The sequence below is a fragment of the Tenrec ecaudatus genome, chromosome 4, assembly GCF_050624435.1.
Source record: "Tenrec ecaudatus isolate mTenEca1 chromosome 4, mTenEca1.hap1, whole genome shotgun sequence".
NCBI lineage: Eukaryota > Metazoa > Chordata > Mammalia > Afrosoricida > Tenrecidae > Tenrec > Tenrec ecaudatus.
In genome coordinates this window covers 12,582,331-12,609,753 of record NC_134533.1, presented here as the reverse complement: position 1 = coordinate 12,609,753, position 27,423 = coordinate 12,582,331, and the positions used below count along the sequence as shown (strand labels likewise).

The 27,423-nt window shown below is 61.0% G+C and overlaps 1 protein-coding gene across 1 annotated transcript in view; it reads right to left on the bottom strand.

Moving 5' to 3' along the window:
- Positions 1-27,423, bottom strand: part of SYT7 (synaptotagmin 7) — a 61,785-nt gene that overhangs the window by 9,934 nt on the left and 24,428 nt on the right. Inside the window, exons 2-9 of the mRNA XM_075547555.1 lie at positions 26,420-26,554; positions 22,277-22,356; positions 18,748-18,879; positions 17,566-17,790; positions 14,003-14,371; positions 10,902-11,024; positions 6,734-6,869; positions 2,480-2,750 (exon numbers count right to left, since the gene is read on the bottom strand). Of these exons, the coding sequence (XP_075403670.1) occupies positions 2,480-2,750; positions 6,734-6,869; positions 10,902-11,024; positions 14,003-14,371; positions 17,566-17,790; positions 18,748-18,879; positions 22,277-22,356; positions 26,420-26,554 (1,471 nt within the window). The remainder of the gene's footprint in view (positions 1-2,479; positions 2,751-6,733; positions 6,870-10,901; positions 11,025-14,002; positions 14,372-17,565; positions 17,791-18,747; positions 18,880-22,276; positions 22,357-26,419; positions 26,555-27,423) is intronic.

Here is a 27,423-nt window from a genome sequence, read left to right as displayed (position 1 = left end):
CTCACTCCTCAAGGTCCTACACTGCAGCCTCCAGTGAGGATTACATGCAACACAGAGAAAACAGAAACCATCGCAACTAGACCAGGAAGTAACTTCCTGCTAAAGGGAGGAGACGGACATGGTCAAGGGCTTCAGATGACCAGGATCCCCAATCAACGCCCACGGAAGAAGCACTCAGGAAATCAAAGGTTGTGCTACTCCGGACAAAACTGTCACCAAATGCCTCTTTGAGGTGTGAAAAAGCCAAGCTGTCTCTTTGAGGACTGAGGCGCCCCTGAGTCAATCCGTGGTATTGTATTGTCAATGGCCTCGTGTGCATGTGGAAGATAGTCGATGGGTAAAGATGGCTGAGTCTGAATTACTGTGTTTTCAAAGGATATTAAGTAGAGCCGGGACCACCAGAAGGATGGAGAAATCGGTCTTGGAAGAAGTACAGAGGGAGTGCTCGTTAGGAGCGAGGTTTCCCGGACTTGGGACCTGTTGTCACGGAGGACCAGTCCTGGTAAAGTAGAGGAGCAGCGAGAAGAGAGATGGGCTGGCCCAGTAGCTGCAACAAGGGGCTCCCACCGGACCCTGACCGTGAGGATGGCACACTCTGTTGTTCTGTTGTGTGTGGGGTGCTATGGGTCAGGTTCAACTGACCACCACTCCAGTACCACGCAGGGACGGGGCGCAGCCTGGGGCCCCACTGGGCATGGCTTCATCATCCACACCGTTGTCTTTCAGCAGACCAGAGACACCTTGAGGGCCCCTCGGTGCCCAGGGCTGATGCTGGGTACGTGCTGCCCATAAGCCTCTCCCTGGGGGCACCACCTTGAAAGCGGGCCCCCACAGTGATCCTGAGAGGATCCCTCAGTTCAGCCTTAACTTAGTGGGAGAGTTGACCATAATCTTGCAGGGCAGGGGTGAGGGTGGGGTGGAACGCCAGGTACGGAAGCCCCCTGGGGTTATCCATGAGGGGACCTAGAGACCCGGGGCACCGAGAAGTGGAGGCCATAGGGATCATGGGAACAGGATTGAACCGGGTTGCTGGGGAAAGGTTAGGCTCTCAGTGGGACAGATAGGTTACCATGCGCACTCAGGTGGGTGCACACACCTGCTGCCTGGTTACCATGGCTCCCCAGAGAGGAGGGGTTAAAAGCAGGGCCTTCTAAGAGGGGCTGCGAGACAGAGGAAGGATGCTGGCCCTCGTGGCTTCCAGGAACTCCAGGGCATTGTCCAGAACCCTTCCTGTGTGTCTGGCGCAGCCTGGCCCAGCCAGGGGACAGAGAATGTCCCCGTCAAATAATGAAGGGGTGCCGGGCCTTTCCCGGCGTCAGACACAGCTCCGCCTTCCCGCGTCATGTCCTTCATGGGCTTAGGGCCTTCTTGTTCCGGAAGCTGCTGGGCGAGGTTGACGTGTCTCAGAGCAGAGCGATGAGTTGGGGAATTGCTGTTCGGGGTGTTGAGTCAGTTCCAGCTCATAGCGACCTTCTGGACAACAGAAGGAAACAGCCCGGTCCCACAGCACCCGCACAGTCGTTCTTCTGTGTGAGCCCCTGGCTGCAGCCGTGGTGTCCGTCCGTCCATCTTGTTGAGGGCCTTTCTCTTTGCACGGCCCCCCACCCCCCGCATTACCCCGCAGGACCGGTCCTCCTCCAGGGACCGGTCCTGCCAACCTTGCCTCTACGGAGCTTGCTGGCTGGACTTCTTCCAAGTTAGATACTGTTTGTTCTTTTGGCAATCCACCGTCCTTTCAAGATTCTTCTGCAGCTCCATCATTTAAACATATCAGTCCCTTCATTTCGTATTCAACGTTCAGCTTTCCCATCCATACTCACTGCTGCCGAGTCAATTCTGCCTCTAGAACTGCTCCTGGGGATTTCCGAGATTGTAACTCTTTATGGGAGTAGAAAGCCCTGTCTTTCTCCCTCAGGGTGGCTGCTGGTTTCAAACAACTGACCTTTTGGATTTCAGCCCAACGCATAACCACTACGCTACCAGGCTCCTTTTCAAATGTATGGGGCTCTCAATTTTGGTTTTGGGGATGTAGGTTGCCAGGCCTTTGCCATGAGGCACCTCTGGGTAGACATGAACCTCCAGCTCAGTGGGCTCACCTTTTGCACCCCTAAGGGCTCCACTGGTGTGTTCTACCATCCTTCTTAGCCTGTCTGTTGGACAATGGGGTGACCCAGAGACATGGGGGCTTGCTGGAGGTCGCACAGCTAGTAGGTGGCAGAGGTGGGATTCAAACTCAGGCAGCCTGAGCCATAGCCCGCAGCTTCAGCCACTGTGCCACGGTGTTCCATGGCGCTCCCCTCTGGGCCTGTAGGCACCTCACCCCCAAGGCAGGAGCAAGGTATATGCGCTGAACGGAGGCCTGATCCAGGGCCAACGGCCAAGACGTGCGCAATGCCCCCGAGTTTGTGCTCGTGGGCAGATGCCTCCGAGGGTGGAGCCTATGGTGACAGGTGGGTGGGGGGAGGGGCATGGGCCTCACCTTCAAAGAGGAAGGTCTCGTTCCAGTGGGGGTTCAGGTTCTTCCGCTTCACCTTGGTCTCCAGCTTGTGCTTCTTGTCCGGCAGCAGGTAGATCTTGACGAAGGGGTCGCTGGTCCCGCTGAAGTCCTTGGCCGGCAGCTCCTGGGCCTTCATGATCTTCACGGTGAGCGTGGACTCCTGGAAGTTGTAGCCGACGCTGAACTGGATCCGGCCCAGGTTCTCGCGGCTGCAGCCCTCGTGGGCCTCGTCCTCCTCAGAGCCTGGGGAGAGCTGGGTGGGGCAGGGCCAGGCAGCTGAGGACACTGACCCCTTCCCCGAGGGGGCCCCCACCCAGGCCTGAGGCTCCCACAAGGAGCCGCTGGAGGCCACCTGTCCCAGTACATGTCCAGAAGGGCTGTACAGTCTCAGGGTCCATCAGCCAAGAACACACAGGGAGGGAGGGAGGGGCAGACCGGGGCGACTGCACCCTGGCACAGCCTGGTGTGCACGGCTCCCAAGCTCCTTGTAGTCCGGGCCCGGCCCCCTGCCCCAAAGCACCAGCACGGGCTGCATTCTCCTTCCTGCCACCATTGTGCTAGCCCACCCAGGGGAGCCCCCAGGCTCTCCCCTGCCCCTGGGTGCACATGGTGAAGCGCACCCACCGCAGACCTGGGGCTGCACGGTGGGCAGGGGTGGTGCCCGCCTCTCTCAAGGCTTCATTCTCGGGGACACTGAGGGTGAGGTACAGGACAAGAGGCCCTGTCAGCTATGTGAGGCAGGGTCCCCTGGGACCCTTGCAAATACAGCTCTTGTGGGGCACAGGGGTCTGCACTGCTGAAAGAGTGCCTCAGATGAGGGTGGTGACTACATGTACACCGCTCACGACATCCAGCCCCGGGGAGGCCCAGCACCAGACAGCCCAGTGGAGGGCGAGGTGGAGCCAGGACCCTCAGCCCAACATTGTTGGAAACACAGGAAGTGGGGTGGGAGACCCTGGATGGGGCAATTAGTTCACACCCTCAGCCACTAACTGGAAGGCTGTGGAGTCCAGCCCACCCAGTGCCCCGGAAGAAAGGCCTGGTAATTGGCTTATAAACAATTGCCCTCAGGAAGCCCAAGAGCTGGAACTTACTGGACGGCCACTGGCTTGCTTTCTGTCAAGTGGAGGGAGGGTCTCTCTGCTAAGTGCTCTCATGCATGGCTGGGGTGGGGGTGGGGGTAGGGGGTCCAGAACGAGGCGTCTCAGAGGGCTGCCTGAGAGCAGGGCTGGGTTTGAAGATGGACACCCAGGACACTCGGCAGGTCCCTGTCTTGTCCCTGCTCCCTCCTGGCTGACGTACGAGGGACCTGGAAATACTGGCAAGAATGGGGTGGACGTACCGTGGACGAACACCTTCTCACTGCCTCCTGACCACAGCCAGGCCTGGTGGTTCCAATAACCCTCTAACCGAGGGGGCTGGCTCAGAGAGATTTAGTCACTTTCCAGGACTGCACAGCCTGTGGGGCCCATTGGAGCAGTCCCACGCCCCAGGCCCGTGGGGAGATGGGCCCCTCCCAAGCTAGCCTGACCTCACCTGCCCCAGGTGAGAAACAGTCAGATCCCACCAGGCCCAGTAAGGAGCCCATGTCCGAGATGCCTGGATGAAAACTGGATCTGTGGCCCCAACCCTTCAGCGGCTCAGTGGGCGAACACTGGGGTGTCTGTTGGTCACATGGCAGCCTTTGGGGGTCCTGGGAGCAGTCCTGCTTTGTCTATCAGGGTTGCCGTAGCTGGGGTTGACTCGATGGCGCTGGGTAGCCCATGCCAGCTGTCCGCCAGGCCCGGGCCCTCACTAAGTCCCGGCAGCAAGCCCAGGGGGCAGCTTCCTATTTAGGCTTGGAACACAGAGAGGTTAGGTAACCTGGCCCAGGCCAACCAAGACTAAATGGCTGAGATGGCACTTGAAATGAGGACAGGGCATGGAAATAGGGAGTACCCCTTTACCTGCCCTGGTTCTCACCCTAGGGTCTGTGTTGGGGTCACCCCCAGTCACCCCTGGTGTGAGTGTGGAGGATACTCCCTGTTTGCCTTCAGTACATCAGGCAGCCGGGAAGCTCCTGCCGGGCCCACTGAGGCCCGCTGCCCTCCTGAATGCTCCCAGCAGCTTCACTCTCTGGGAGCCTGACTTTCGTATCTGCTGTTGGGGGCCACAACCAGCCTGGGGTGGTTCCGTCCAGCCTTTTCTATAGCCTAGACTAGCTTGCCTTCTGACCCTGTGGCTGAGACCCTGGGGAGAAGGGCCCTGGCAGTCCAGCCCCACTGCAGGGTCCTGCTGGCCCACGGCTCCCACAGTGAGGCCTGGGGCCCATTGGGCTTGGCCTTGGCCAGGGGCAGTGGCTTTATGTCAGCTCCAAGTCGTCCCCCCACCTTCCCATGGCTTAAGCCTTGAGACCTAATTAACCAGCTGGGGCAACTCCTGGTGCTGTCTCCATGGCAACAGGGCTGGCTGCCCCCACCATGGCCTCAGGAGAGATGCTGGCCCCTGCCCCTGCACAGCAAAGCAGCATCAAAGAGCATCTTTGAGGCCCCTGCGCCTCCCTCTGGCCAGCTGTGGGCACCTAACTCGTGTGCTGGCCCTAGCCCCTGACAGCCGGAGGCCTGGGGACTTCAGGAGCCCAGTGAGGTCACTCTGAACCTTCTGCCCTCATCTTTGTCATTATTACCAACCACAGTGCCCTGGCTACAGTCAGACCTCCAGAGACCGAGTGGGTGGAGCCTGACCTTTAGGCTGCAGCTGCCAGCCCTTTCCTGGGAGCGACAAGGGCCAGGCACGTGCTGGGAGAGGGACTGTCCTTCTGGGAACCTGGCTCCTGAGAAGCTGCAGCCAATCAGGAGGCTGTGCAGGCTGGGCTGGGTGGGCACTGGTGCTGCCTCCTGTCCAAGGCCAGCCCACATGGGTGGGCTTGGGGGATGTGGGATGGCTGGGCACAAAGGGGCTTAGAGTGTGGGGAGAGGAGAGGAGAGGTGGGTGGGCCTGAGGGAGACCTGATCTGGGACAGGGACTGTCTCCTAACCTGGTTCTAAAAGGATGTGGACTCTGGGGTCCCTGCCTCAGGCCGCTGGCTCTGAATCTGTCTGCATTTTAAGACCTTCCCTGGAGGATGCCTAGGCAAATGTCAGGTCCTGGGGCTGGAAGAGGTCAATGGGGAGGGGTGGTCAGAGTCAGAGCCCCACGTGGCACCCAGGTGGGACCTGGCTGCCCAGGGACTCAGGGAGGGTGGTGGGTGGTGGGGGAGGGGTCCAGGAAGAGGAAGTAACTGACTCAAGTCAGGTCTAGCTGTGCAGGCTCCTGTCCTCACACCTTCTAGCAGCCTTTCCTGAGCTGCCAGACCTGATTCCTGTCTGTCAACCACGAGCTGCCCAATTGGGGTGTCTGTCCTCTCCCGCCGTGTCTCCAAGTCTCTTTACAAAACAGCAAAAAATACACACAGATCTACATCCAAACCCACTGCCAACATGCCGATTCTGGCTCTCAGGGTTCCCAGGACTGATCAGTAAGCACGGGGTCCATGTCCAGACAGCCTTCCTGCTCTCCCGAAGCTAGGCTGGTGTGTGGGAATAATGTCCTTGGGGGTTAGCAGCCTAACCCACTGCCCCACCAGAAAAAAGAGAGTCAAAAGGCTATAGCTCACGGCCCTGCCACTAGGGGCGCCACGTAACGCCACAACCTGTCCTCCTTGGTGAATATTACCTGGAACTAGGACCCCCCTCCCCAAGGGGCAGGGGGTCTCTGCTGGCCTGTTCTCTCTGGGCCTCAGCTGGCCCCCTGCAATGGTGGCTCAAGGAGGCCCCTAATCTGGGACCATGGGATCCACTCTGTAGGGGATTCCCCCCACCCCAGGTCTCCACTGGACGGAGGGGAGATGCGTCTGCTCCAATTCCATACCCACCAGTTTCTCCTCCTCAAGCCCAACAGCGCACTGCCATCGAGTGGATTCTGACTCATAAGCAGCTCGATAGGGTAGGGTAGAACTGCCCGGTGGGTTTCTGGTTATGGGAGCATAGCCACGAGCACCCTAACCCCACCCTCACCCCCACAAACCAAACTCACTAGCGACCCTCTAGGAGAGGGCAGAGCTGCCCCCGTCTTTTTCTCTCCCAGCAGCTGGCCATTTCAAACTGCTGTTCTTGTAGATTGCAGTCCAATTGTCACCTGTGGGCCTCCTGTCCTGTGTGGACTTGCTCCGCGTTGGCAGCCCCCTCGCCCCCCCCCCCCGCCCCCTGCCCCGCTCACCATGAGCATCTCGCTGGTGAGGGAGTTGACGAGATCGGAGACAGAAGATCGCGGCTCCGTGCGGCGGTCAGACTCATCGTGGGGGGTCTGGCCTGGCACGGGGGTTGTGTTCACCGCCTTCCCGCCTGTGGGCAACCTGGGGGTGGGGGAGCCAGGTGAGCACAGGCTGGCAGCTGGGTGTGGACGCCGTGGGCCTGGGAGTGGCAGCGCACCCTGGAGGGCCTGGCTGTCACTTCCTGCGGGAGCCCAGTGTTCTCTGGAGACCACGGCTCCATCCCTTCCTCCGTGCAGCTCAGATCCCCTTCTTTGCCTCAGCACCTGGCTGACCTGGCCCTGGAGCTACACCTTCCTCTTCCTCCCCGGACACGCCCCCCCCCTCCAGCCATCCTTTGGGCATGGTGGTCTCTAGGCATGCTCCCCACCTCGACCTTTTGCTTCACTCCCAGCCTGGCAGAAGTCGTGGGGAGTCTGAGGTGGGTGGTGTTCAGGCCCTTTCTGTGTCATCGCTGTCCGCCGTCATGCCCACTGACCTGTGCCTGCTCAGGCTCAGCCACCGGGAAGCACTAGGCACCCAGACTGGGTCAGCACTGACCGCTGCCTACCCAGCCCCATCCAGCCCAATGTTCCTGACAACAGAAGCATGGCTCAGCATGTGGTGACTGAGCTCTTGGAATATGGCCAGTGTGCCTGAAAACCGGCCTTTCACACTCTAGCGATGTTTGGGGTGCACCCACAGCCCTCCCTCCCAGCTCCCACCTTTCTGGCACTCTGAGGACTGAGCACACAATAAGGTTGCTTCCAGGGAGAAGAAGATGGGGCGCACCGGGTGCCCCGGGTCTGATGGTCCCACGCCTGGCCCTGTCTGCACCCTGATGTCATGCCATCCCTGAGATGCCATTCTCTGGCCCGGGGCTGGCTGGGTGGTGAGCCTGGCTCTGTTCAGCCTTTCAGGTTCCAGAAGGGGGCCCAGAGGCCTGCCCAGGAGCAGGCTGGCCCGTCCCATGAGGAGGAGGAGAGGTGTGGGGGCAGGCAGGAGGAGGCTGCGGCAGGTCAGAACAGAACAGCTGTGGACAGCCGCACACTGGGACACACAGGCTAGACAGGAACCACAGCCTCTGGGCCAGCCCAGCTGCCGGTCCACAGACGGCCGCAACAGGCAGGCAGACAGACAGACAGGCATGCACAGATATATGCCAGGGCCTGGAGGGGAGAGACCAGGATCCAGTAGCAGGCTACACGCATGTCCACACATAGGCACACATGTGTGCACGCACACACGCACAGCGTCCCAGGGACCAGAGAGAGGCACAACTAGGTGGGTGACCAGAAGAGCTGGGATACCTCCCAGTGACATCACCCTTAGATCCTGGGAACACACACATCTGGGAACCCCAGGCATGTGGCCAGGTTGGCCTGGGAATTGGGGCAGACTGAAACAGAAAAAGCAGGGAGTATTTTCGGGGAGCAGATGCTCCAGCGTCAGACGCACGGCACCCCCAGCGTGGAGACCTGGCCCCAGCCGGCCTTGACAGCTCAGACACCCCCCAGTGCACCCAGGACCACGCTGGGGCATCCTCTCAAGGCAGTCGTGCCCGCGTGGGCAGGTGCGTGCACACTCAGTCACAGACAAGCGCGCGCACACACACGCACGCGCGAGGACACGTGCTCACGCAGACAGGCACGGGAAGGACGAGGAGCCCGGAATAGCTGGAGAGGTAAAGTCAGGTTAAAAATAAAGTAGGAGAGAGGCGAGCGCGGCTGACTGCTGCGGGCATGAGAAAGTTGGAGTTATTCTGGCCACGCCCCGGTGCCAGCGCAGCCTGGGAAAGACGGTCAGCGCCACGGAAGCTGTGAGAGGTCACAGGACGGAGAGGGACAGAGAGACGGGAGGCACAGGGAGGCGGAGGGAGAAGCCGAAGGGCTGTCACCGGCCCAGGGAGGTCCCTGTGAGGAGCAGATGGACGGAGAGAGAGAAGGGATGGGGTGGCAAGAAAGGTTAGTGAGAGCCGAGTGAAGAAGGCTGCCGGGCGGACACGAGGGCAAGGACGAGCGAGGCGGCTGGAAGGACAGGCAGAGAGGAGGCAGGGGGACACACACAGGGTGGGGGTGTGTGTAAAAAAATGGCGGTTTCCGGCGAGGAGTGCGATGGGGTGGGCTGGTCCCGCCCCGCCTCTTGGGGGGGGGGGAGATGGGGCCCCCGGTGGAAACCATTTGGATCCCAAGGAGCAGTGGTGGTGGGGATGGGTGCAGGGCATAATGGCTGAGCGTGGAATGGGCACAGCTGGGCATGGGGCCGGGGCCTCCCTCTGGGGTCCCCAAGTCTGATGTGGCAACTGTGGGCCCCTGCGTGCAGCGAGGCCCGCAGGGGTGTGGGGTCCTGACTGGGCGCTTCAGGAATGCTGGAGACCTCCATTACTCTGCTGACTTGTGGGCACCCACCTGCCCTCCCCCTCACTGGCCACATGGGGTGGCTGCTGCACCTTACGAGTCCTCTTGTCTACGGCTAACAGTTGAAGGCGTCCCACCTGCTCACCCCAGAGAGACCTGGCTATGAAGAGTGGGTCTAGGGACAGACAAAGACTCCGGGCCACATGGGCCGGAGCCAATGGCGGTGGGTGTTGGTGCTGGGAAGGGCAGATGGGCAGATGGACACCCCAGAGAGCAAGCAGGCCCCGGGCAGGGGCATGACCCATGGGAAAGGTGTGTGTCCACTAGGAAAGACATGCTGGGTGGGGTGGGCCTGTGGCCTCCAGCTCCGCACCCACCTTTCCCAGGAAGGGTGGGGGGGGGGGCGCACTGGTATCATGATCAGAATGGATGGGTGTGTTAAAATATGGAGCGAGACCGAAGTGGCAAGTAGGTAAAAATAGGCTGTGGGTGAAAATGGAGCCGGTTAATTAACACATGGGCGATAAGAAATCTTGTTTCCAGCCTGCACCTGCTCCCTCACACTTCACACCTTCCCCAGAGACCCCAGGCCGCTCCAACACCCTCTCCCTGTAGCCCAGGAGGAACCCAGGTGGGTTGGGGTGGCAGGCCCACCCTTCACTGAAGGCTGGGTCCTGGGCTGCCATCCCTGCCTCCCTGGGCCTCCAGCCTAGCTTGCTCAGTCAGCTGGCTCAGCCCCTGCCTGCCCTGATGGGTCTGTTCACCACTGCCAGCCCCGCTCAGCTCTGGGAGCTGACAAGTGACCAGTCTCAGGGTGTGTCTACCTCATGACAAGCCCAGCACTTCAGAGCTGGGGGTGGGGGTTGCTCCACAGGGGTTACCCTGTGCAATACCTTCACCATCAGAGGAGAAGGTAGAAGCAGGGAGGGGCTGGGAATGGGCTCTATTATGGGTCTCCTAGGGGGTCTGGCCTAGGGATGAGGCCTTCTCCCTCCCCCTTTTGGTGACCAACCCCAGCCTCCCCACCTATCCAGATCCCAAGAGCAGAGGGCCAGCCCCTCCCAGACATCTGGAAACCCTTCCGAAGTTCTCCATGGGCCAAGGCTACACATGTCAATCCACAGCCCGGTGGTGTGGACCAGCAACCATGCCAGGCTCGCCCTTCCACACCCTCACCCACCCTGGGGCCCAGGGCCCAAGGCTACCTCTCTAGGCCTGCTGCCAGGTTTCTGCTATGCCCTGGCACTCTTTGCTTCAGACCCTCCCCAAGGCCCCTCCCTCCCCTCCCCCATGCAGTCAGGCCCCTGCAGTGAGTATTGAGCTACCATCTCCAAGGGGCCTCCAGGCAAGAGGATGGGTTGAGGTGGTGGGGATGAGGGAGAACCAGCCAAGGCCCCTCCCTGACATCCCCCCCGCCCAGCAACCCCCAGAGAAACAGGGATTTCTGGGTCAGGGGTAGGGGGGCAGATGAGAGATGGAGGGGGGCAGCAGAGAGCCAAGCAGGGAGATGGGGCAGAGACGTTGGGCTTGCTCCCGGGCTGGGGCAAGCAGCGCCCAGGGAGCAGGCTTGATCCAGAATGGTCCCAGGAGATGGCCACGTGGCCTCACACCCCAGGGGCGCCACCGCGGGGCACCACCACGGTGGACGGTGTGTGAGAGCATCAACTCCCCCAGCCGGCGTCCACTGAAGGCAGCGCGGCCCCAGTCCAACCGCGGGGGCAGTTCGAGGGGCCTCCTCTCCGCCGCTGCCGCCACCGTAGACCCTGGCCTGTGCGCGTACCTCTTGTCCCCCTGAGCGTTCTGGTTCTGCTGGGTTCCTGGGTTTTGCAGGTCAGGGATATTGGCAAAGTCATCCTGTTCCGAAAGCCCTAAGACCAAAGATAGCACCACCATCCGACCTTCCCTGCCCAGGGCAGGCAGCCCAGCGGCCGGCCAGGGGTGAAGCGAGGAGGCCCCGCAGGTGGGCGGGGCGAGGGCAGGAGGGAGAGACACAGAGACAGAGACAAAGAGAGAGAAGAAACAAGCATAAGAAACTGGTCCTGTGGGAGAGACCGCCCCTCAGCGCTGTCAGCGGTGGGAGAGTAGAGTCGGCCGAGCAGGGGACAGGGGCGGGGGAGAGTGGCCTGGGAGGGGCGTGGGCCGAGCAAGATTCCCTGGAGAGAAGTGGGGTAGGGTTTGGTGAAGGCCAGTGGAGAGCCCTGACCTAGGGGGACAGGAGGGAGGGAGCACGGGCCATGCCCTGGGGCACTGCAGAGTTCCAAAGGCGGGGCTAAAGCCAGGGGTCACTGGCTCTGGCCATCTGGGGCCCTGGGAGGCGAGCTCAGGGATCCTTGCCATGTTGAGCGGTTGCTTGGCAGGCAGGTTGGGCTCCTAGAGAGGCTTGAGATACAACGGGCACTGTACTTTTGACTTGGTGGGACTCGGCTCCGGGAAGACAGCCTTGGCCAGGGGGACCCAGATGTCCCAGCTGCCGGGAGGTGTCTTGGGAGCTCTCCCACAGGCTGCTGTCCCAGAGCCCAGCGGAAAACCGAGCGTCTCCGGCAGACATTCCTAGAGGTGTCTCTGCCATCTGTTCTCGTCCTGCGTCCCCTTCGTGGAGGGGTTTTGGGGTCCCCTTCAGGGACCCTTCGTTGGAGAAGCATCCAGAAGGCACAAAGAAGGCAATGTGGGTGTTTGGCACGAGAGCCCTGCGGGCGGGAAAATGTCTTGACAGGGCAGGCCCGGCACCCAAATGAGAAGGTTAGCGTCTCCCGGAGTCATCGCCTGGACAGCAGCATGGGGTCAGAGGTCTCAGTTCAGCAGCGTGGGGTCAGTGGTCGACCGCTGGGTGACTTACGCAGCAGCTTCGCAAGGGAGCGCAGCGCCGGGGCACCTCAATATCACAGGTGTTCCTTGGGTGCTCCGTGGCGCAGAAGTGGAGGGTCAGAGTGCTCTGGTTGTTCCCAAGGGGCGGGGATCCCAAGGAGTGAATTCTCCGCGGAGCCACGCCCAAGAAGGCGGGGCTTAGAGATGAGCCTGCTCCAGTGATGTCCCAGAGAGGTTGTCTCAGAGGACCACCAATAGGTGGGAAGTGAGTGGCAGCTGGGATGAGGGGTGGTCTGGAGGGCCAGCGGAGCATAGCATTCTCATGGGCATCAGCCACTTTTTGGGAAGCAACTCCCCGCTTCTCCCTGGACAAATTCTTTCCTTTGCTTCCTGCCCACCAGTGCCAGTTTGGAGTTGGTAAAATTCCGTTTGGCTTCTTAGGAGCCGCTTGAGCTGGGGGAAGGTGAACCCAACACAAACAACATGTTTTTCCCCCAGGGGAATGTGTGTTTCAGCTGCACCTTTGGCTCTTCTTAAAAAACCAAAACGGCTCCGCTCTTGACAGGCATTGGTGTTGGGGGGGGGTCACCCCACTAAGTAGGAGGTCCGCCACTCTCTGCATGTGACGTGATGGCCATAACTTGCCTCCCTGGGCAACTCACCTGAAAGGCAAGAGGCCAGCCCTGGGCAGCCTCAGCTTGTTCTCCTTTGTCTATGGGCCCCGAGTGAAGAATGGCTTTCCGATGTTTGGAAAAGCACACACACAGAGCATGTGAGGGAGCCACGGTGCCCACAGGAAGGCCTGGAATATGAATGAGTTGGCCTTTGGTGGACAACCCTGGCTGGCTAACCTCTGCCACAGGGGACCTGGGTGGAGGGGGTAGGGGTGGAGGAAGTGCTGGGAGGGCAAATGTGCGTGGCTGGTGGGGGGAGGGGGGTCATCAAACTGCCACCCATGCCAGAAGAGTGGGTACACAGGGGACCCACAGCCTTGTCTGTGCTGCTGGGACAAGCCTCAGGCTTCCCCTTTTCTTAAAAGCTGGTCTCTGGGTGAAAAATGCTCCGGCGTAGGCCTGGGCGATGGGAGGAGCCCAGAGCCTGGAAGGAAGCTCATGTTAGGCTAGGTCATAGGAGACTGGGGATGGTGACGCTGGCGGGGGCAGGCAGCCACCCAGCCATCCTAGACTGGGAGAATGAGTGCAGCTGCCCAGGAACCCCAATAGGGAGGGGTTTAAGTGGGAGCCTAGAGGGAAGGCAAGTGGCTGGCTTATGGTTCTGGTTAGGTACTATTGTCACCCACCTGTGCACACCCAAGGAGGCGCTGTATACAAGCAGCCTTTCCTAGAGTTCTGGGGGAGGGGATCTCGGGAGGTGGGTTGTCATAGGAAGGGAGCCGGAAGACTGACAGATACAGAAGGTCACTGAGGCAGCAGACAGCAGCTCACAGGAGCACGGGGCACAAGAGGAGGGAAGGAACGAACGTGGGCAGGAAGGGAAGGTGAGTTGGTTTAGACTCGCAGTGGTTCGCAATCTGTGGGTTGTGACCCCTGGGGGGGTGTCCAATGACCCTTTCACAGGGTCGCGGGATTCATAACAGTAGCAAAATTAAAGTTATAAAGTAGCACCAAAAGTGATTTTATGGTTGGGGGGGGGCACCACCACATGAGGAACTGTATGAAAGGGTAGGAAGGTTGAGAACCACTGGCATAGAGGAAAGGAGTCAGAGGGGGCAGGGCAGGGCAGGGGCAGGGCAGGCTGGGACACAGAGGGTAGGGGACTGGGTTTGGGACAGGAGCAGGGGAAATGTGGAACGGAAGACCTGGCTGGGAGGGGAGGAGACCCGTCTTGGAGACCCCCAGTATCTGCTGGCTTCTCTAACCCCTGGGGGCACTAGCAAGGCCCAGGGTCCTCAGGAGGTATGGTTGGTTCAGAGTGGACCTTCCACAGATGCGGGGGAGAGGCAGCCCAGGGGGTTCGGTGGCCCTGCAGGGAGCGTTGCTGGTGGGCTCCTAGGAGGAAGCATGGGAAAGGAGGCAGGGCGGGGAGTAGGGCTGGCCATTCCAGGGGAGGACTTACAAGAAGGACTTCATGTCCAAGCCTCGGTTTCGAATCTGCCCCACCATGTGGTCCCAACTGCCTGGGTTGGAGCGACTGTGGCCGCCTGCCGCCCGGTACTTGGAGCCAGCCGAGGTGCCCTGCCGAGCCTGGCCCCGGCCATAGGCCCGGGGGTTGGGGCCTGGCGCTGAGGCCACGTGGGCCTGCAGCTGGCCCAAGCTCTGGCTGGTGGTGGGCTGGCTGGCCTGCCGGCCCCGCTGGTGCTGGCTTAGCGGCTGCTGCAGGCTCTGCTGCCGGGTCAGGGTGCGGGGTCGCTGGCATTTCGGCTCTCCCGCGGAGCTGGGGATAGACTCAAGGGTAGTAGCCGTGGACAGGGTGGAGTCCTCGAAACTTGGGATGGGCGGAGGAGAGGAGAGAAAGGAGAAGCCGGTGAAGGGACCAGAGTGGAGGAGGAAGAGGCTGAAGGCCAGGGCAAGGAGGCCCCCCGGGGCAGCACATGCTCCGCTGGGCCTCTCCAGGCCTCCATCGGGGTTGTCGCCGCTGCCGTTGTCACCACTGCTTCACTGAGGAGGCTACCAAGCCCACCCTCCCAACCCCCCAGACCCCCACCCCCACTGACCTCAGGCAGGTCACACCCCACCCCATGGCCCTGGCTCAGCTAGACCTAGGCACCGGCTAGGCTGGACTGCAGCTGCATGGCGATGATGGGTCCCTGGGGTCCTGGCCCTGCCTCCCACCACCGCCTGGAGTTGGGACAAGGGAAGGTCTGGCTCCACGTTGTCCTTGAGGAAAACCAGGCTGGCACCCAGCTGGCCCTGGGTTGCGCGTGGTGGGGCTGGGGAAGCACAGAGGTAGTCTATCCCGTACAGACCTCACTCTCAGACTCTGCTGCCAGCTCAGCGGGGTTCTTTGCTCTCCTGTCTTGGGGACCCAGCACCCTCTCTAGTACTCTGGGAATGGCCCCCCTGTTTCGAGGAGGGACCATTTCTGTCCACCTGAGTTGGAGACAGGGCTGGAGCCAAGGAATGTCCTGTTCTTCATAGACCTGCAACCATGACCTGCCCCGAGGGCCCACTGGCACTTCTGCAAAGTGCTGGAGGGAGGGGGGAGGACAGACGGGAAGTAGGACATGGCTGGCCAGGGGCAGTAGGGATTGAGAGACACATGTTCCAACCCACCTCTACCATGTGCTAAGTGTGGGCCATTGGAAGTGATGTCACCTCTCTGGGCCTCAGTTCTCTCATCTGTTAAAGGGGCATAGGAGAGTGCGGGGCTGCCTCGGGCAATTGTCATGAGGACCTAGTGATGTCAGTCCAGCCACAGGCTGTGTCGGGACATGTGCCCCTGCCAGGGGGCTGCAAATGTATGAGGAAGTGGGGGCAGAAGGAGTCTGGAGTCCCTGGGAAACTGCCAGCCTTGTCCCCACTGGTCAGGGATTTCCGTGTGTCCCACAGGAAAGACCAGAGCTAAGCCATCACTTAAGTGCCATAGCAGAGCCAGAGACTGAGCTGAAAGACTGGGGGGTGGGAAGTCACTTCCCTTCCCTGGGTCTTAACAGGTAGGGGGTAACCAGTGTTTTCCTCCCCCTGTTTCTTCCCTCCGTCTCTCTACCCAGGGCTCTAGAGCCAAACCTGGCCTGCTGCCTGCTTTGATGGGTAAAGTTTTATTTTGGTGTGTGCCCATTGCCACGGACTGATGTTCCACCTGTGGCTGTCTCGGGGCTACACTGACAAGGCTGGGTAGTCGTAAAAGGGGCCATATGGCCTGAAAAGCCTAAATGTTTACTACCTGGCCCTTTGCGGTGAAGTCTGACAACCCTCAAGCTGTGTGAGGGAAGAAGTCCCAGGGCCCCGGGGATCCACTCTCACTGCTGCAGCCAGCCCTCAGCGTTGTTCCCCGCTCCTCTCCCCCCACCCCCAGCCTACCCTGGGAACCAAAAGACAACAGTTAGGCTGCCCCAACGGGCTGAAAGAGAGAGGAGAGGGAGAGTGAGAGAGAAAGAGGATAGAGTCAGAGCACAGCAGAGAGAGAGAGAGCGAGAGAGAGAGCGCACATCATAGCTATAGCTGGGTGCTTGGAGGCTTGGAGGTATGTGTAGCAGCCCTGCCTGCCTGAGGACTGGAATCAGGGTGACAGTTGGGGGCAGGCCCAGGCCTGACAGCCAGGGAGGCCCACAACTCCCCCAGGGCAGGCTGAGGCAGGGGGAGGACACACTGGCCGCCACCACCTCCTCCTTGCTGACCTCATTTTTGGTTTCCTATCACATCCAAAATTAGTCCAATTTACAACCTCTCAGTCACAGGAAACTAAAATTGTTTCCCCCAGGCCTGGGGCCAGCAGTGGCACAGAGGCCTCAGCCAACCCAGGGACCATGGCCAGAGTGCCAGGGGCGCTGGGCCTGGCTCTCTGAGGAGGTGTGGGAGTTCCCTGTGGGACCCTCCTCAGGCTGGATATCAGGGGACGTCAGTGTAGGCTCCTATAGGCCAATAAGCAAAAGACCGTGGTCCTCTATGGTCCTATTGACAGGAACCACAAGCCTTTGGAAGAGGACTAGGAGGCTCTACATGGGCAGGACATCTAAGAAGGAGTAAGGTGGGTGGCTTTCTAAGAGGGAGTATCCACCACCAGCTGGGAACCAGGCAGTTCCAAGTCACTGGCAGAACCTCCATTTGCAGTGGGTGAGAATGTCCATAGCTCCAGGGGCGTGGGGCCTGGGAAGGCTCAGAGTAGGCAACAGTCAAGTCAAGCCTGAGGCTGTTCCTTTGATTTAGCGGGGCATGCTACCATGCGGAACAGGGCCAACTCTATGCCCATTGCCCACAGTGGGGTGGACTGTCTTGACACCCTTAGCTATTCAACAAGGGAGCACATCCTCTGCCCTCTGAAAAGAGAAGCTAGTGGGGGGTGCAGAGAGGGGTTTGGGGTGGTAGCAAAACAATCCAACCTTTAAGATCACGCCATCCTGACAACTGACAGTGAGTGGGACAGCTAGCTGGCCAAATGAGGACAGCCAGTGGGAATGGTGAGACATGGATGAGGCAACAGGGGCTATCCAGCGGCTGTGGTGTGAGGATTTAAACAAGGCGGACGGAGTTACCAGTGGTCAAACGTGCCATGGCTCCCCCTCTGGGTTAGAGCCATCTGCTGGTCTGAGAGGGAAGGCCTGGTGGCTGGTGAGTGGCACAGGACACAGCCCAGGACACAGGCTGAGCCGGCCAGCTCCCTGAGGATGGGATGGGCCAATGGTTGGACGGCCACAGGCTGTGATGGTCGATCAAAGAGAATGGGATGACCCCAGGACTGAGATGGATCCGTCCGGCGGGTGGACGATGGCATGACCTGGTCATGGCAGAGAGGTTGCTTGGGCGGCAGCCAGAGGCTGGAATGCAACAGACTGTATGGCTGAGCTGGCCGTGCTGAGTGATGAGGTCAATGGAAGGAGCTCATGAAGGGATGGGATGATCCAGGGGCCATGGTGGCACCTCTGGGGGCAGCAGCGGGCATGCCAGGGGTCCCGCTGTCCACCCTGGCAGGGTGTAGGCTTGAGCTCGTGGCTCCGGTGGCCATGGAGCGCCATCACTCACTTGGACAAGTTGAGCTTCCCTGCGGCCAGGTGGCTCTGCACTGTCCGCCAGCGGCCTCTCCCCGCCTTGGCACTGCTGCCCGGCTCGCTGGGGGCAGCCCCGCCGCTTCTCAGGCCGTCCTCTCCGGGTGGCGGCACCGGCGCCGGCTTCTCCCCCAGCCGGCCTTCCCGCTCCACCGCCAGCCCCGCCGCAGCGGCCACTTTGGCACCGGACAGGAGGGTGCCACTGGAGGAACGCAGGCACGCAATCACGAGGCGGCCGGCCGGGGGCGGACAGGGGTGGCGGTGGGGGAGAGAGGGCGGGCCACACGCGGGGGTGTTGCGGGAGGGGGGATGGAAGAGGAGGAAAAACAATGACAGATAAAAGGAAGAAAGAGAGTGAGAGAGGAGGAGAGAGACAGACGGACAAGAGACAGACAGAGAGAGAGAGAGAAAGAGAGACATCAGCTGAGCAGGTGCGTTCATGGCAGAGCCTGCAGAGAGGAGAGAGGGGACCGGGCGGGCTGGGGAGGTGTCTGAGAACAACGCACCACGACAACGGAGGGGAGCCCCTCCCCCCGCCTGGGGCAGGGGCGGCGGGGGTGGGGGGAGGGCAGCCACCTCCAACTCTATCCCACAGGACAACGAAGGGTTAACGACGGAGGAAGAGCGGGCTGTCCTGGCCAGGAGGCCCCCAGGCAGGGAGAGAGAGAAAGCTGTGTTAGTCAAAGTTCACCACCACCACCACCACCATCACCGCCACCGCCACCACGGACCACCGACCACCGACCACCGACCACCGAGCAGCCACAGCAGCAGCACACAGCGGGAAGGGAAGGCGGGGAAGCCACGACCGCAGGGAGGGACCAAAACGGGCAACCCCATCCTGACTGCACAGGGGGCGGGGCCCCGGGACAGTGGGGGCGGGGCCCCGGGTGGCTGGGGCAGGGCTCGGAGGAGGGACTCCTGCGTGGCTGGCCCTGGGGGCAGGGGACACGGGCGTGGGGGGCAGGCAGGCGAGGGGGACAGGAGGGGTTGCTCGTCTCCATGGCCAGCCTGCCCATGGGGGGGGTGCGGGGAGGGGTGGGGGGAGGGGCGGAGGGGACAGAAGAGAGGGAGAGAAGTTGGGTGGGGGGGGGGCAGGGAGAGGGAGGGCGTGCGCGGAAACTCGGTACATATGATTAAACCAGGTAAAGTCACTCACTTGAGGGACAGTCGTGGGTCGCCATAAGGGGCGTAGGGTGAAATGTTTAGAATAAACTCCTTGGGAGGGTAGGAACTCCATTTCTGCTGCACTGTGCTCTCATTGTTATTCCAAAAGTCTCTGTCTAGATCACTGGAGGGGCAGAGAGAGAGGGGAGAAAACGGAGCTACAAGAAGATGCCAGAACGGACGCCCTGTGGCAGGGGCAGAGGGGGCGAGGGCCGGGGCTAGCGAGGGTCTGCGCCTGTGGGAGGAAGAAAGGCAGGGGCCCCACAGCCTGTGCCCGCACACGCACGCACACACGCAAAGACACATGCGGCGCGGGAGGGAGGCGTGCTGCAGGTCTACAGCCGGAGCCTTGCACCTTGGAGCTGGCTGCGCTGGCGTGGAGGAAGAGAGAGCCGATGAGAGAGGAGGGCAGCAGGACCTGGCAGGCAAGGAGGGTGCTGGGGCCAGGGCCTAGGGGTCAGGTGGGAGCAGGCGTGGGAAGGTGCTGGTTTCTGGCTAGAAAGAGCTGAAAGCTAGAACAGGTTATGCCACTACCATTGCTGGGAGACGGTTGGGAACCACCGCTCCTCTCTGAAACTCACAGGTTCTATCCTGTCCTACAGAAGAGTCACTATGTGTCAGCATTAGCTCAGTGACTGTGAGATTTTGCTGTGTGACTGGGAGGCCCCTAGCCCTCCTGGCCTCAGTCCCCAACCTGGCAAACAACCGCTAATCAAGTCAACTCGCTGGGTGGGGGTGATGGGGCAGGCCCAGCCTCAGGCCCTTGATGTCAAGATGGACCTGCCACCCCCAGCCCCTCCCTCACCCCTTGTCAGTATGTACCTGGCCTGCAGGTACTCTCCCTGTGTGTGGCTTGTCCCTTTCCAAGGCGGGATTTTGGGGTCTGGCTCCCCAGCCCTCCTGCTCCCTGGCTTGTACTGAAGAAGCGGGGCTTCTGGATGGGATCAGGGCAGATGCCAGGGCTGGCAGGATGCCCAGCTCAGAAACTCAGGGAGCTCCCCACCCAGAGAAGGGTAAACCAAGCTTCTGGGGCCCTGAGAAGCAGGGCCAGGGTATGGGGTGGGCGTTCCCCAGAACAGTCCCCCAGCCACAGGGGCAGCCAGAAGGGATCATGGCTGGATCATCAGGAAGAAGGGCTCCCAGGAGGAGTGCTGGGGTGGGCCTGAGGGTGTCCTGAGGGTGGGACACCGCTTAAGGTCAAGCTGAGGACCCTGTGAGGGTCAAACATAAGTGGGGGTCAGAGCTGGCTTCTCTTCTCTGAGGTTGACGCTTCTCTCGTTCTTAATCTTAAAACTTGGGAGTCACGGAGCAAAGTAGAGCTGCCACCACAGGCCCAGAGGGCACTCTGCCCAAGTCGAGTCTATGTCTTGGAGATGCTTGGTCAGGCAGGACAGGCCCTCAGGAGCCGAAGGTCCTAGCTGGGGAGGCCCCAGGAGGATCTGCTTCCTCAACAGAAAACCAGAGATGGCCTTTGTCCCCAAAGTAGGGCCTCACACTAGGGGGGGGGGCTCCAAGTTGGGTAGAGCTGAGGAGGCCATTGGAATGCCCCCTCCTAGGCCTCAAAACTGAGGGCCACCCCTAGATTCCAGATGGCAAGACTCCTGTGGTCATGGCTGTCAGGCCGGTTTCCATGTTCCAAGGACTTGAGTGTCCCTCAGGCTGTCTGTCCCCTGCTGGAACCCGAAGAAGTGGCCTTCTAGTCCCAGGAACCTCCCCTTCCATTCCTGAAGCACTTTTGGGAGCCAAGTACAGGATGGTCCGGATCTCCAAGAGGAAGACCAGGAGCAGGGTCTCCCTCAAAGGATTCCCCATGAAACTGTGCATTCCCAGGGTACCTGCTAATTCATGGCAGGCCCAAGTGCTCTGAGGAACACACTTTGGGGAGCTCTGTTAAGGCTTGTAGCTCCCCACCCCAAAATATCTAGTATCCTGAGCCCGTGGGGAAACTGGGCAGATGGTGGGCCCTACTTTATGTCTCCCGCTCTGCTCGGCTCTGGCCAGAGGCAAAGGCCTGGAGACTCATGGGAAGGTAGAGCAGAAGGCGGCTGGGTGGGCCTCGCTTTGTCTGCGTGAGCCCTCTGTCCTCCAGCTTGCTCTCCGGGCACTCCCGACCCCACCCTCCACTTGCTGTGCAGAAAGGCTGGGTTCACCCAGTAGGGACAAGCCCCTGCCCAGCTTGGGGCCGTGCCTTAGTGGCAGGCTAGGCTGGAGATCCCACCGTGTACTGCCTCGATTGGTCCCTGAGCAGCCTCCAGCCAGCCTGGGGCACCGCTCCTCCCAACCTCAGCCCTTTCAGCCCACGGCTTTGAAGATGGGTTAGCCAGTGTGCTTGTGACTGCATCAGCTTCAAAGGCTCTGGGGCCTCTGTGCTCACCCAGCACCTCCTCCTGCCTCTCACTGGGCCCACCTCCACCCCCCCCTCACCCCCCACAGCTTCTGTGAAGGCCCAGCCCAAACAGGGTCAGAGAAAATGATGAAAAACAGCATGGAAAAAAGATGGGGAAAAAAACCCTGAGAGGGAGAGGAGGAGATGCAGGGTAGGGGAGCATCCCCTAGGAGCAGAAGGAGGGGGAGGAAGGGGCTAGACAAGGGATGACAGGGTAAGGTGGGTCATAGGGAGGGGCTTAAGTGGAAAGTGGGGTGGGAACAGAGAGGGCTGGGAGCTCCACTCTGGGCAGCAGCCCCTAGGCCACCAGGTCTGACCCCAGGTGACAGGGAAATGTGTCTCAGTACTATTTGGGGTTTCAGGTTCCCAGTGAGTCCTGGCCTCAGTGAAGAGGGTGGGGGCCTACTCTTCAGTGGGCACAGGGGCCTCGAGAGAAGCAGAAGTGGGACATCCAGGTCCCTTGTACTCTCACCAGACAGATATTGTCTCCTGGGGTCCCCTGATGACCCTGGGCACTGGGCCGGCCTCGTTGGCCTACAGTGGGGAGGCAGGCTCTCAGAGCATTGCGGCAAAGTCCAGGCAAACCAAGGCACAAGACTAGAGCCAGGGGAGTTCAGGGGAGCAGCTGACTAGGTGGCAAGGGTATCATCACTCCCTCCAGCTGGGGCCTGTGGCCTTCAGGGCAGAGTGTCTAGCACCTGGCAGGGGGCACAGTCTAAGGGCAGGAGCTTGGAGGTTCAGGGAGCTGACTTGGCTGGGAACTGTGTGTGTGTGTGTGTGTGTGTGTGTGTGTGTGTGTGTGTGTGTGTGTGTGTGAGAGAGAGAGAGAGAGAGAGAGAGAGAGAGAGAGAGAGACATGGGCAAGTGAGTATGATGGGACCAGCCCCTACTGCTGGTAAAGAGAGCAGCCAGAAAGAGGAGCTGGGGGTGGGGGGTGAGGGTGGTGGCTCTAGAGCCTCTGGAGGGTCTGGGGCCACAGAGAGGTAGAGGTGTGGGGGGCCACCTTGAGGGGTGGTAAGTGTGGGGGTGGGGAGAGAGGGGATACTGAATGTGTATAGGGTCAGACCCAGGGGGAGGGGCTCTTCCCACCTGGGCTGCCTGCATGCCCCACGCCCACTCGAAGCCTGGCACCTACTTGATGGCCTTCTTCTCGCTGCGTCCCCGCCCTGAGTCTGGCGTGCATACTGTCTCCAGGGAGTTCTTGTAGCGTTTGCCCTGTGGAAACAGCACAAGTCACTCATGGGGCAGGGCCATGCCCTTCCCACTTCCCCAGAGAACAAGGCCCTGGGCTGGGGGCCAGGGAGGGCAGTCGAGTGACACCTCTAGGCAACAAGCCCCCCTCCCCCCACCATGAGACCCACGTGTGAGGATGCCACTGTTGTGGGAACGAGGCCATTGGAACTTGCTCCCTGCCTGGCAGATCCTAGGCCCTGTCAGGCTGACTCAAGGACCTGCCCTGCCCCCTGGATCTGTGCCCTCTCGCTGCCCTCCAGGGATGAGCCCCTCCTGCCTGCCTGCCTGCCTCTGGGGTGCTGGCCAGGCTTCCAGAGACACAGCTCCCTCTGCCATGGACAGACGGCTCTCAGGCGCCTGGCCACGTCACACTGGCCACGTCACCACCCCCAGATGGTGGGGGTGGCATCCTGCAGGGCAAGGTTGGCAGCGGCCAGTGACGTGAGCAATGGGGGCAGGGAGAGGGCCCCATGCCCAGTCCGGATTCAGGGCTGTATCCCTCATTGTCTGGGGCTCTCAGGGTCCCATGCCCCAAGACTGGGGACAGAGCTAGGCCTGCGTGCTCTGTTCTTTGGAAAGGCAGCATTGGGAAGGGAGGGTGTGGATTCCTGGGCTCTAGACAGCCCCCCAGAGCCCCTCACCCCAGCATGGGGAGGGCCAGAGGCCCACCAGGCCCGCGACTAGAGGAGGGGTGAAGCAGAAGGGGTAGGGAACCACCAGGCCCAGAGTTAGAGGAGGGGCGACTGGGCAGCGGGGGACTGGGCCCGCTGCCGGCAGGAAGGTGAGCTCCATTCACCTTCTCGGTTTGGGTTTCTAAATTTAGCTCCTGCAGAGCCTGGCACCATTAACATTCCTGGCCTCCACTAGGCGTCCTCACACGCACCCATGGGCCCGCCCAGGCGGGGTGGAGGCGGGTAGTGGGGGGGTCCGCATTCTGACAGACCATCCCCCCCACCAGGGCCCCAGGCTGCCCAGCCAAGTGAGTGGGGACTGAGGTGCATGCGGGCCAGCACGCGCCTCCCCAGCACCAGGTCGGTCCTGTGCACCGACTGGCAGACACAACAGTCAATTATTCTATGCTCCCTCCAGCAAAATAAACGCCACCTCAGCCGGTCTGCCAGCACTCTGCCAGCCACAGCCCCTTCCTGGCCCAGCGGCCACCAGCCTGGGGAGCCAGGCTGTGGAGCCCCTTCCCAGAGCCCTCAGACACCCTTGGCTTCAGGAGCACCAACATTCCCCTGTCCTCCTAGCCCTCTCTGACTGCCTGCTCCTCTCCTGAAGGGTGCCCAGGAGGGCCTTGCCTTCCAGGGTCCCATCACCAGTCATGGTGTCCCTCTGTTTATTTCTCCCAGCCCCCATCTCTGGAATGGAGCCCCCCAGAGACTGGCCCACAGTCCCTCTGGGGCCTCATGTGGAACCTGGCACCTGGCAGTCCTGAGCCAGCCGCTGGGAATGTTCCTTCAGTGGCCCCTCAAGTCGGGGCTCCCCAGCTTGAATCGTAAGTGAAAATGCAAAGAGGCTGAATTGCCATCTGACCCCTCCAATCATCGCGGAAGTTCAAATCCCAAACAATTCCCAGTTCCCCCTAGGAGGCTCAGAGGTCAGGGGAGCCCCTCTTTGGTGGCCAGCAGCCCTGTCTCTTGGCAGGACCACTTGGCATGAAGGAGCCCAGTCTCACTCCTCTCCAGCCCTACTGAGGGCAGCCCCCCACCCTCACCCTCACCCCTTTTCTTCTGAATGTTGGCAGAACTCGCCTCAGTCAGAACCCTCTGCGAAGGCCTAACAGCTGCCCCCTCACAAGGTCTGGAGCTGACCACTCGGGCTCACCCAGGACATTCTAAAAACTGCTTCCTGCCCCCCCCCCCTTCTATAAAGCTCAGAGAGCCTTTCCCTTCATCCTGAAGGTGGGAGCTAAGATAGGGGGCGGCACAGGAATCAGGCAAGACTGGACTTGAGGGTGGGGTGAAAGGGGGCAACAACTAGGAAACCAAGTCAGGCCTGAAGGGACCTGCCAGCTCTGGCCTGCATACCAGGGAGGGGGCTGGCCAGCTGGAAATTAAAGATGTTATTAATGTTTGGAAATGGGATCCTGGCTGCCGGGTATCGCATCACTGCTGTAGAGGGGACAGACAGGCAAGGTGAGCTGTGCAGCTGTGTGGGGAAGGGGGCAGGGACAGGGGTGGCGTGGCGTTTAGAAGCCCTCTCAAGAAAAAAAGGAATCTGCCCTGACAGGAAGCTCACTGGCTTCAGAGCCCCAATGGAGAGACATCTCTCAGGGCAGAAGGACGGGGACTAGACAAAGCCCCATTCCTTCAGCAGCACCAAGGGAGCAAATCAGGAGACCCCTGGAAATGCCCCTGGCTGGCATGGGGCAGGGGGCACACATTGGGTCTGCACCTCTCAGACAGAGCTTGCGCTGCCAGCTTCCACCTGCTATTGAAGCTTCATCTGTGAGCTCTGGGTCCCAGGCCCTGCCTCTGATTGGAGGTGGGGAAGCAGTCTGCCTATAGCCTGCTTCTACTGTACCCTGGTCCTGGAAAGTACCACACACACACACACACACACACACACACACACACACACACACACACAATCTTTCTCACTGCAGCACACATGAAAGGGGGGCAGGACTGGGTGACTTCTGCATGATCTCGCGAGGGGATCTGATTTGATCATGCATGCACGCACACACTGCACCAATACTCTCAAAGTCAACACATTCAGCACAAAGAACCCCCCCTCCCATCACACACACTCTCTCTCTCCCACCCCACCCCGCCTCCACCAAGAGTTCCAGCTCAGACAGCCTCCTCCCTCTGCTGCCAAACACAGACCGCCAAGGCCGCCTCGTGGACCTGCAACCCTCAGTGCAGGGCCGCACTGCGCTCCCAGCCACGCCCACTGCCTCTGAGGACATTCACACACGAAGGGAAGGCACGTGGCCAAGCTCCTGCCACCACCTCCCCTGAAATTCTGAGACACACGCAGGCACAAGGGAACCAGGTACAAGGCAGGCGGCCGACAGCCCCAGACCTGCAGGGGGGTGGCGGGTCACCACCCCACCCGGGATGGGGGCAGGCTCACTCACGTGGCCAAAGCAGCCAAGGCTGCCCACGAGGCCCCGCCCCAGGGGGAGGGGCGGCCACTCCCACTCCTGAGAGAGGCAAGCAGAGCACGGTCCTTTGGGGGCCACCCCATAGCGCCCCTTACAAAACCCTAATGCGCGTGGCACTGGCCCTTTCTCTCCCTCCCGGGTAGTGAGGGCGTGAAGCCCGGCCTCAGCCCTTTCGCCGGGGACCTTCGGGCCCCTCTGTGACAGGACAGGTGGCACCCTGTCCCCGTCCCACCATCACCTAACCCAAGGGTGGAGGGCGCCTGCAGCGGCCCGTCTCTACCTGCCCTGCCGGATCAAACTCCGGGCCTTTTCCCCTCGTCCCCACCCCACGCCCCCCAGCCCCCAAAGTCCCCAGGGCACATCTTGGCAGGAGGGGAGGGCCTCGCGGCGCCCGCTCGGAGCTCGACTCCTCTCCCGCTCCGTCCGCCTTCGGGTGATGAATGCCCGCGCTGACTGTCTCGTCCCTTATTGATGGCCTAATCCCGCTCGTTCATTCCCGAGCCCTCGTTAAAAATAAAAAGAAGCCGTTTGTGCTTGTACAAACCCGGAGCCCCAGGATGGATGGGCGGGGGCGGGGGCGGGCGGGCGGCGGCGCCTCCTCATTGGCTGGAGACGCGGCCACGCCCCCACCCCGCCCCGCGGGCGCCGAAGGAGGGGGGCTGCATTCTCAGTCTGTGCGTGTGTTGCTGCGGCTCTTTAGAGGCGAGCTGGGGCAGGTGGGAGGCGCCCGCCTGGAGGGGTGTGTGTCTCTGGATGGGATGGGGACGCAGGGGGCCGATCCTCGGCAATCTCTAAGCCCGTGGGCCGGACTTTGCAGGCGAGAGGGCCACCTGCGTGTGAGCTGGGGAACATTCCCCAGCTTGTGGGTGTTGGGGTGGGGGGCGGGTGCAGGCCCAGGCCCCGCTGCCCAGGAGACCCCGGGAGCCTTACCAGTTTTCGCTGACACCAGTGGCAGATGCCGCAGAGCACAACAGTGACGCTAAGGCTGACGGTGATGATGGCAGAGACCAGGAGCACATCTCGGGTGGGCGCCCCTGGGGAGGACAAGCACAAGTCAGACCCTCCCTGGCCAGCCACCGTCCCTCAGCCCACAGCCACCCAAAGTGGCCACTGTCCCCTTCACTTGGCTCAGCATGGTGTGGGCCAGAGTTGACCCAGCACAATCAGGGTGGGGAGGTGCAGAGCACACATGTGGGTCCTGGAGTCCCAGGTTCTCCTCCTCTGCCGTGCTGGGTGACCTTGGAAGGGACTGACATTTTTCCGCTTTCAGTTCCTGCCTACACAGGCTGGTTGAGTCCATGGGCCCTGCACCACCCCCTTTAACTCGACACCCTACAAAGCCAGCAGCTATGCGTACCCCTCAAGGCAGCAGGGGTCCTCGCACCCACCCTCCAGCACTGCCAGCAAGCCTTGCATTGCCCCTTCATGCCCACAGCTGCCCCATCCTGAAAGGACACCACCCCACCCTACTGCCCTAATCTGATCGTTTCACATGACCACCCATGCTCTCCCATAAAGTGGAGTGACAGCTCCTCCCCCAGCTTCTTGTAGGTGGTAGTCAACAGTAGCTCACACCGTCCCAGAGGCGACCGGACAGTCAGCACATGGTTGTGGTGGTGCTGGGGCGTGCAACAACACCCCAGCTCCATAAACATGTGCTCGCTGGGCCTCGGCCTCCAGTCAAGGAACCGCTGCGCATTTACAGACGAGCCTGTGTGGGTTTCCTGGTTCCGGTGGTGGCAGTAATTAAGGACTGTCTGGTCCTGGTTCCTGTGGTTTCCTTCTTGCCCATCTTCCTTTCCTGGCCTCGTTCGCTCTACCAGGGGACCACACCTCAGGGCTTTCCTGGTGCCCTCCTGCCACTGCACCTGTGCCCCAGGCAACCTGAACCCTCTCCAATCACCCTGGGATCCTGCTGGGACCCCTGATCCCTG